This window comes from Aulonocara sp. 'chitande type north' Nkhata Bay, linkage group LG5 (assembly GCF_057382095.1).
Source record: "Aulonocara sp. 'chitande type north' Nkhata Bay isolate Kocher_YH1m ecotype deep benthic linkage group LG5, A_spYH_male_GT1.1, whole genome shotgun sequence".
In the NCBI taxonomy this organism is placed as follows: domain Eukaryota; kingdom Metazoa; phylum Chordata; class Actinopteri; order Cichliformes; family Cichlidae; genus Aulonocara; species Aulonocara sp. 'chitande type north' Nkhata Bay.
Genome location: NC_141348.1, coordinates 18529506 through 18538739, shown reverse-complemented (window position 1 = coordinate 18538739; position 9234 = coordinate 18529506). Strand labels below are relative to the sequence as shown.

The 9234-nt window shown below is 41.6% G+C and overlaps 3 protein-coding genes and 1 non-coding gene across 5 annotated transcripts in view; 1 reads left to right on the top strand and 3 right to left on the bottom strand.

Annotated features, from left to right (window-relative positions):
• Positions 1–704: 704 nt before the first annotated feature.
• On the bottom strand, positions 705–3043 carry rplp0 (ribosomal protein, large, P0). The gene is made up of 8 exons (XM_086291821.1): positions 3001–3043; positions 2596–2703; positions 2326–2501; positions 1984–2071; positions 1577–1723; positions 1266–1451; positions 1048–1188; positions 705–923 (listed from the first exon to the last, which is right to left on the bottom strand). Exons 2-8 carry the CDS (start codon positions 2647–2649, stop codon positions 765–767), a joined length of 951 nt encoding a protein of 316 aa, XP_086147947.1. The 5' UTR covers positions 2650–2703; positions 3001–3043; the 3' UTR covers positions 705–764.
• On the bottom strand, positions 1804–1933 carry LOC147330205 (small nucleolar RNA SNORA63). The gene has a single exon (XR_015129312.1). It is a non-coding gene; the product is annotated as a small nucleolar RNA SNORA63 (small nucleolar RNA).
• A 125-nt stretch (positions 3044–3168) lies between the features above and the next one.
• Positions 3169–4924, top strand: LOC147330203 (uncharacterized). Its single transcript, XM_086294183.1, has one exon. It carries the CDS (start codon positions 3277–3279, stop codon positions 4591–4593), a length of 1317 nt encoding a protein of 438 aa, XP_086150309.1. The 5' UTR covers positions 3169–3276; the 3' UTR covers positions 4594–4924.
• A 1308-nt stretch (positions 4925–6232) lies between these two features.
• Positions 6233–9234, bottom strand: part of LOC147330202 (paxillin-like) — a 38793-nt gene continuing 35791 nt past the window's right edge. For both annotated transcript variants that reach the window (XM_086291819.1, XM_086291818.1), the window contains 2 exons: positions 9097–9234; positions 6233–9002 (listed from right to left, as the gene is read on the bottom strand). The exon at positions 9097–9234 is cut by the window's right edge and continues 11 nt beyond it. In XM_086291819.1, the coding sequence (XP_086147945.1) occupies positions 8736–9002; positions 9097–9234 (405 nt within the window). In that variant the 3' untranslated portion in view covers positions 6233–8735. The remainder of the gene's footprint in view (positions 9003–9096) is intronic.

The following is a 9234-nucleotide window of genomic DNA, read 5'->3' as shown; positions in this document are numbered from 1 at the left end:
TGAGTATTTACTGGAAAAATGTTGTGACGACAGTAATTTTTAAGTTTATTTCTTTGACAATTGCATTACCCTCTGGAGTCCGGATTTTTTTTTTTTTAATTAAATTGTAGAGGGTGGTGTAGATTTCATTTCAAGAATTTCTGAACTGGCAACAGTAAATCATTCCAAAGACGTATTGCAGATGACATGCTGTCAAACGGATGTACAAGGCAGTAATTTAGTTTTAACCTCGAAATGCAAGTGAACGCACAACATTTACACTTAGTATTATGGGTTTCAAACTAATAAATGCGTTGGAGTTGCTATTTTCTCAATGTAACAATTCTAATGTAAACATGAAACGACACATCTCAAACATTTTATTCCGAAATACGACACGCCCAAACAGGAAATGTTGTCAGATGAGCTTCCGGCAGAAAGTCGACGTTGCCGGAGGCCTCCAGACATTTGGAACCGGTTGTATGACCCGTTAGGAATTAGTGCTCAATTTCTGCAGTGCGCCAATTCTGGATGTATGAGCTTTTACAGTTCAACTTGTCACGATGACTACACGTCTACAGTCCATTTGCTTTTGAAATGTTCTTATGAAAGGACTCACTCCCCTTGTTATATCTTTCCATTTCAACTACAAAGTGTCATTTTCAACCACAAAGACTACTACAATCTCCTTTTAGTTGTACTAATAAAGAGACAACACCAGCACATGGATCTTGCATTATTTATTGAATCATGTTCTTATTAGATGTGGTTCTGTTCGCTGTATTTTATTCGTCGAACAAACCGAAGCCCATCTCGCCATCTGATTCCTCAGACTCTTCCTTGGCCTCCTCCTTAGCAGCAGCAGCTGGAGCTGCGGCAGTCTCAGCAGCTGCTGCAGGTGCTGCGACAGCAAATGCAGATGGGTCAGCCAGGAAGGCTTTGACCTGTGAGGGTGAAGGATGTCATTAGTTCTCTGTTAATGCAAAACTTCACTTTCAAGTCCAAGTCAAGTATCGTGTGTTAACACTGAGAATGGCAAGAGCTGTATGAAAAATGTAAAAACCATACTTTGTCTGCCAGGGGGAAGGAGTAGTCCGTCTCCACAGCAACAGCCAGGACTCTCTTGTAGCCATTGATGACGGAGTGGGGGACAGAAGCCAAAGTGGGGTAGCCAATCTCCAGACACACACTAGCAATATTCCTCACACCCTAAGAGGCCAAAATAACTTTTGAGAAACTGAAAATTCAGATACAACTCATGCCAAATTATTTCAGCCAATTCTCACCTCCAGGAACCTGGTATGTAGAGAAGCCTCTGTGATGTCGAGCACCTCTGGGCTGTAAACACTGCCATTGTCATAAACCTGCTGGATGATGAGTCCATAGGAGAACGGAGAGATGTTCAGCATGTTTAGCAGTGTGGCCTCGCTGGCACCAACCTTGTCTCCAGTCTTGATCAGACCGACATCGCTCTGGCGGACAAAGACATACAGAGTGATTAGCGGAAGCAGAGATTTTCAAATCTTACCCTTTTTAAAGTACACATTAGCATTGTGAGTAATACCTGTGTGTAAAACAGTATAATTATCGAACTCACCAAGATTTCAATGGTTCCCCTGGAGATTTTGGTGGTGATACCCAGAGCCTGGAAGAAAGAGGTCTTCTCAGGACCAAGACCAGTATTCTGGGCCGGCACTGTCACATCACAAGGGGCGATGGCTCCAGCACGGGCAGCTGCAGGTACCTGGGATACAAGAGAGGGTAACCCTTAATAGACCACTCTGTTAGAACCAAATCTTTAAGATCTTAACTACTCAGGTTATGGTGTCTGAAACCTTACGTTCCTGGCAGCCAAAAGATGCAGGCAGACAGGTATAGCGAGGAAACAATTTACTGTTTGCAGGGGGAACGACAATGCAGTACTGCAAAAGCTGCATTGTAACTTATCCTGCACTTTGACATGATCTAAATTATCTATAAGCTTTTTTATTAAAGGGCTCTCACCTTGTTGGCCAGCAGCAAGTCTCTGATCTCAGTCAGATCTTCCTTCGTGAAGACAAAGCCCACATTACCCTTAATGTGGGGCAGGAGCCTGTGAAATCCCAGCATAAACTTAAATTACACAAGCAGATTATCATTTCTACCAACATGAGCAGTTATCAGATGTCTGAGACCTTGCGTCCCTGGCTGTCCGAGGGGTGTAGACAGACAGGGATAGCTGGAAACAGGTTAATTTTAGCAGGGGGAACGACAATACAGCACGACACAAGCTGCACCGTAACTAACCTGCTACACAGAAACTGATAATTCAATGCATCATAAAACAAAGGTTGCCAGTAAACTCACTTCTCCAGTGCAGGATTGTTCTCCAGATGGCCACGGATGGCTTTGCGCATCATGGTGTTTTTACCCATCAGCACCACAGCCTTCCCACGCAGGGACAGACGGATGGTCTGCATCTGCTTGGAGCCCACATTGTCTGCTCCCACGATGAAGCATTTTGGATAGTCATCCAAAAGTTGCTGTAAATACACCACTGTGCGTCACATAAATTTCATTATGGTGTCCATGCTATAGAAACAAAGACCTAGTGCATTTATGTTAAAAGGTACTCACGATGATTTTCAAAAAATAGTTGGACTTCCACGTGGCCCTGTCTTCCCTGGGCATCTCTGCAGTGCTTCCAAGGATCGCTACACAGCTGGTTTAAAGACAAGGATGGATCTGTAAATAAAGGACGAAAAACAAGGATATTAACGGTACTTTGGAAATTGGTCAATACTTTACACTCCGGACATGTGGCCGATAGTTAAGGTTAGCCGGCTACCCTTAGCTACCCTAGCGCTCTATTAACAGGCCTCGCTTGGCTAAATGACACCTATTGAATGTTTAAAATATACAAAATATATCCCGTTAAGTGGTTTAAATGTTTATCGCACGAATACAAAACTAATATTTGGCCTAATCCTATAAAGACCGAGCATTTCGGTTTATTAACAAGCGAGGGGGAAAAAAACGTACCTCGCAGTAGGGTCGCGTGAAAGAAAGAGGAAGAGGACAGGCGCGGGAGGGATATGTATTAAAAAAGATAACCAATCACAACTCAGCTATGGGCGTTACCTTCATAACTATTGGGTGAATTCTGTGTCAATCACTTTAAAGTCACTATTAGTACTTCCGTGGCAGTTTTCGTGCAGAAAGCGTGGTTTGTGGCACTCTACTTGAAGGAGTTCTGGGACTGCATTAGTGTGACGGTGTTATCGAGCCCGCTTAGACATCTGCCCGCAGAGCAAAGTGATGGCACAGAACCCTTCGAAGCTGCCTCCTGAGGTCTGGAATAACGTCTTTGGGTATCTGTCAGCGACAGAAAAGTTAAACGTCCGGGCAACCTGCAAGTATTTTAAGACAATTGTCGATCACCGATCTCTGTGGAAAAACTGGACAGTGGTTTTGGATTTTAAAAACGGCTCATACAACAGGAAGTTCTGGGACACTCTTCGTCATAGAAAAGTTTCCAGCGCAGTGATGAAGAGCACCAAAGTGAAACACTGGAAACAGCTCGCTCTGTTCCTTCCTATCCTCACCACGGTGGTAATGGACCAAAGCTCCCAGGAGTGTTTCAGCTGCTTGAAGGACTTCCCAAATATGAGACGTCTGGTTTTAAGAAGCAGTTGCTCTGATCTTTTGTTAGACATTTCCAGATTCCCATTGTTTCTTCCCGAGAAGCTGACTTACTTAAGCATGTGTGGCGTTATGTTCCCTACCACATCAGTGAGTAAATTCATTTCTGTGCTGTCCCAGTTTAAAAACCTCGACTCTCTTATCTGTCATCAGGTGGGCATCGTTGGAGAAACTATGTGGATGTTGCACTCCACACTCACGTGCCTGCCTAAACTGAAGCATCTCTCCTTGTCAGGTGTGCATATATTGTGTACCTATCGTCACAGTGATCCTAAGCCAAGTCCAGGTCCCTCAGGGGACGCTGGTGCACTGGCTTTGGCCAGTTTGGAGCTCATCGACTGCATGGATCCTTCATTGCCGGCGCACGGGTTGCAGTTCCTGCCTGGCCTGAAACATCTGTCTGTCTTCTTCAAGCACTCACATCACGACATTCCAGAAATGTGGTCACTGTCTCCTTGTCGCCTCAAAACATGGTTGCATGACCTACCTCAGCTCTCAACCCTGATCATCGTTAAGGGCCCCCCGGTTAATAAGTACATCACCTCCATTCCAGCCACCGTGACCAGTCTCACACTGTGTGTTGCAGGAATCACTTCAAAGGACATGGCTGCCATAGCGGTGCAGCTGCCAAATCTCCTCCACCTCCATATAGACACCTGGCCCTCACATCTGGGAACTCGCACCGCTGAAATCCCACGGCTGTTTCCAAAGCTCAAAAGTCTTAAAATCCGCCATGAACGTGTGCCGGAGCAAGATTTCTTGCAGCTTCGTCACCTGCAACATCTTAGATACTTGGAGATTCTGGACAGCACTCCACAGCTGTCTGTGCTCACTGGCAAGCTTCAAGCTCTCACCGAGTTCAGACTTCAGATCAGAATCTTTCCTTACCGGAGAGATGCACTGTCATGTCCTTGTGTTTGTCACGTTTATTAACCTGGTGAGCTGGTAACTTTTTATTTGAGTGGGAACACGGAGACTTGCTCATAATCGATGTTTACTGAACTTTTTGAGGTAGTTTTATTTCACCTCAGGAATCCAAAATGCCTTGCCATATTTTGGATTATTTAACTTATTCAGGGAATCAACCTCTTATAAAGGTTTGAATAAATTAAAATGTTTTTAAAGATTTTTCTCTTTTAATTATTATTTCAGCAGACATACACCTGTTTTAAGGTTGTAAGCTGAAAGCGTAGAACCAGCATAAATGTTTCCTACCAACTCTAATGATCCCTTTGATAATGTGAAATAAAAATTGTTAGACGTACACAGTGTGTGCTTGTACAATGTTGACTACAATTTCTTCTGCATCACTCTATTTACAGTCCAACTTTAATACAGTCCTGAGTTTCTGAACAATGTACATCACTATGCAAAATTTTAAACCCACCTTCATCTTTTTTAAAAGTTACAAGGAAAATGACAATTCATTGAAACATGAAAATTCAGTTTACAAGGGTTTGTACTTTTAAGTTTTTTAAAAAACAACAACATAATGGGACACTATCCAAGCATGCTTTTATTGCATTAACACTGTTTTGGATCACTGTTATACTGAAAATTAAAGTTGTTGCTAATCAGACACTTTCCAGATGGTACTGCATGGATCAAAACCTAGCTGTACTTTTCTGCATTCATAATTCATCAGCTTTGAAAAGAGTCCCAACACCAAATGCAGCCCCAAATCATGATAGAGCCTCCACCATGTTTTACAGAAGGCTGTAGACCATAGGTGTCAAACTCTGGCCCATGGGCCAAATTTGGCCCGCAGCTTAATTACATTTGGCCCGTGGAGCCATACCAAATTACTATTAGAGCTGGCCTACTGGTATTACACTGCTAATATATATATTGTTTAGTATTAAGCTTTGCTTGTTCCATATTCAGTTTTTCAGCAAAACTTGTTTGAGTCCATAAGAAAAGATTCATTCTTATATCTGGAGGAAGTATTTTTTTAAATAAATATTAATGTTAGCCCGCGACTTTATTCCAGTTTTGAATTTTGGCCCACTGTGTATTTGAGTTTGACACCCCTGCTATAGACACTCACTGTTGTACTTCTTTCCTTACCTCTGTTCATACTGATTATTTGAACCAAAAATGTAAAATTTGGATTTATCACTCCATCAGATCAATACTGATTTACTTGCCATTTCCCTTCTTTAAGAATGGCTTCTTGACAGTCACCCTTCCACTGATACAATTTCTGATGAGACCAACAAGACAGTTCCTAAAGATACATTAGTTTATCTATTGAGCCAGGAGCATGAATGATTCATAGCTCGGTGTTAAGTGGCTTAGCAAACAATAGAAAAAAGAAATAATTCCTCTGAAAATGGTCAAAGGCAAGGAGTAGACTGAGAATGAGTGGAAGGAAAAAGCCAATGGCCAAAGTCAAACTGAAAGACCTTCAGAAATCTTGGAGAACTACTACTTTAGACAAGACTTTAAAAAAAACAAACAAAGAAAAACACCAGTCTGACTCCTTGAGAGCAAAATATAAAATTGAGAGTGACTCAATACTTTTGCACAGTACTGTGCACACAATGTAAAAATGAAAAAACAAGGCCAGAAATAAATATTTAATATTTTATTTGCAGAAGAATCAGGACCCACATAGGCTTACGCCCCACCCACAAAGAGAAAAGATCACATGAAGGTCTCCATTTAAAAAGCAAAGTCGATTTAACCGCATTAACAGTAAAAAGCTTAAATTTCTCTCATGAATTCATTGAAAGAAGCAAAAACTATAAGGCAATACCTGTAAGAAGACAAATATACACGAGCAGAATTCATTTTCTTTTTATGAGGCATTCTCATTTTAACTGAAGACTCAACCCCGTAATGGAACGTCGACATTGCCCCTGCTACATCCAGTACTCTCAATCTGCTACAGGTGAACACCACAGTGTCTGCTGAATGACTCGGTACAGGAGGCTTCACCTCGGTTTGTCTGTTACAGTGTATAGTTTGGGGTTAAGATGCACCACAGCAGATGAAGCCCTCCCAGAGTTCAGCCCAAAAGGAGTCGAATCACAGGAAAAGGCTGAGAACTCCACAGTGTATAAGACCTTATTGCATTGACACATTTGGCACAAGAGATATTTTCTCAAAGTAAAAACAATCTGGATATGGATACCGTGTATTAATAGTTTTAAATTTATAGAGATTAATGTCAAAAAGAAAAAAAACCCACAATCTTTATGTGGCAAAAAAAAGATACAATTCAAAACAAAAAAGCTGCTAAAAGTCATTAAGTGAATTTTGCTAAAGGCTTGGCCCTGGCTTGGTTTCATGTTGTGACTTCTGTCCAGCTAACGCTCACATCAAACTTCCATCTGTGAGCTTTGCAGCAATATCACTCCGACAGCAGGATAACAATTCATATAAAAAAAAAAATACTGAAGAAAATACTGACACACTGGAATCCAAGCTGGTATACGTGCGTGTGTGTGAAGGAATGAGACCAGGGTAAACTACTGTCAGGCTACATGTCAACAGAGCCAGCTCTTTGCATATCAGGCCGAGCCTCTGCAGCTCAAAAATATATAAATTTCCATCAAAACTGTGACAAAACACAGTTGTGTCACAGACTCGAGCGTTTCACACGTATACAAATTTAGATTCTGATTGTAACAGCAACTGGCAGCTGGTGCTGATCAAACTCCACATATAGTCAGCATGCATTGAAATAAAAAGGACAAACATCTTAAATCTTTACCCCGGCCTTATTAATGCGATTTAAAACAGTGATAAATGTACGTTAGTAGCAACAGCAAAATGTGTAAATGAGACATTGTTTATTTTGAATAAAATTTGCTTTCATTTATTGTGAAATCAGCTTTGTTTTGGCATTTTTTTCCTCATAAATTAAAAAAATATATAAAAATTCTCACAATGTCAGCCAAACTATTTATACCGTCCTCACTGACCCATGTTTATTTTTGTAGTCATTCGATTTCATCTGAAAGTTGTTTACGTAAAGAACACATACACACCGAGGTTGCACCAGTTCCAAAAACAGATCCAATATGATTATATTCTAATGTATATAATTAGAATATAATATATAAGTGAAATCAAATGAAATGTTTAATTTCACTTTTATTGGGAAATAATCACGCTAGAAATGTGAGCAGAAATGTGAGTAACCTATGTTTAAACTGTGAAAACACCTGGGTTCATTTCCATAGAAAAACTGTAGAAAAAACAAGAACTCATGTCAGGAGGACCAACTTAGAAAATGCACCTGAAGACGGTCTCATCAAGAGCTGCTGTTGGCGTGTGCTGAGACTGGACGAGTATTTTAAACAAGTAAAGGAGAAATGGTTCAGTGTGTGTCTCAGTGTACATATGTGCTCCATATACATATTTATGTACATATGGGGAGTTTTCATAGTTATTTTAAATGGCACCTCAATAGTTTCCAAATCTAGAAAAATACTTTTTTTTTTTAAACACTCGTTAGTCAAGCACTGTGTATTCAACTCTCCACATACATTTAAACTGCGCAACTCAACTCTCCGTGGTCCATGCAATCAAGCAACTGTTACATATCTGCATTAAACTAGCCAACATAGATTCGCTGCCACATGATGCAGGATGTTGTCCTGCAGCGGGGGCAGAAAATCATTTGCAAATCAGGGCTCTTATCTTGATTCTCATATGCTTACTTATGTACACACACACACACACACACACACACACACACACACACACACACACACACACACACACACACACACACAGAAGGGGAAATTTAAAAAAAAAAACCAAAAAAACAATTTCCCTTATCCTGTCAAGCACAGGAGTAAAATAAAAATCTCTTTGGGCTCTGTTAAAAATCTCTTTAGTAAAAGTGTAAAAGGCCAAACCCTAAGAGGTTGGGCAACCCGGAAAGTCCCTCCAGTATCAGGAGTTAAGAGTCAGGAAACATTTCTCACCTTAACGCCTCCTGTCTGAAAAACCACTGACTCATAGATGCACATAGACATACAAGTGCACATACATCCACATGTGCATTTAGACATTAAACGTGTAGACGCATGTACACACACATTGGCACACAGGCACAGAGTCTAACTGAAGAGCTTAACAAAGCAGGCGTGGCAGTAGGGCTTGTCATTTTGCTCTTTGAAGGTGCCCTTATTAAGCTGCTTGAGGCAGAAGGCGCACACAAAGTGCTCGGGGTGGAACTTCTTGCCCATGGCTGTGATGCAGCGGCCGGTGATGGGCTTCTGGCAGCCAGAGCACAGCGAGCCACGGCGCTCGTGGTAGTGAGCCTCGCAGTATGGCTGGCCGTCGTGGTCAAAGAAGCTGCCATTTATAAATGGCGTGAAGCACTCCTGGAAGACACAGCAGATGTTTTTAATGACAAAAGTGCTCTGTGGAGAGGCTTCTCTTGATTCTAACACACTGCAGATACACCCGGTGACTCACCCTGCAGACAAAGCATTCAGGGTGCCAGAGCGAGTTAAGAGCAGAAATGTAGTTCTCAAGGATGGCACGGGCACATCCACCACATTTAGGGGCAAACATGTCAAAGTAATCCTTTCTGCAGTACGCCTTTCCATCCTT

Bases quoted from the DNA above. Each gene is read 5' to 3' on its own strand.
- LOC147330203 (XM_086294183.1), top strand. From the start codon at position 3,277: ATGGCACAGAACCCTTCGAAGCTGCCTCCTGAGGTCTGGAATAACGTC.
- rplp0 (XM_086291821.1), bottom strand. From the start codon at position 2,649: ATGCCCAGGGAAGACAGGGCCACGTGGAAGTCCAACTATTTTTTGAAA. The intron at 1,452-1,576 runs GTGAGTTCGATA...TTTGTCCGCCAG, and splicing joins GGGGAACCATTGAAATCTTG to AGCGATGTCGGTCTGATCAA. The intron at 1,189-1,265 runs GTGAGAATTGGC...TTGGCCTCTTAG, and splicing joins TACATACCAGGTTCCTGGAG to GGTGTGAGGAATATTGCTAG.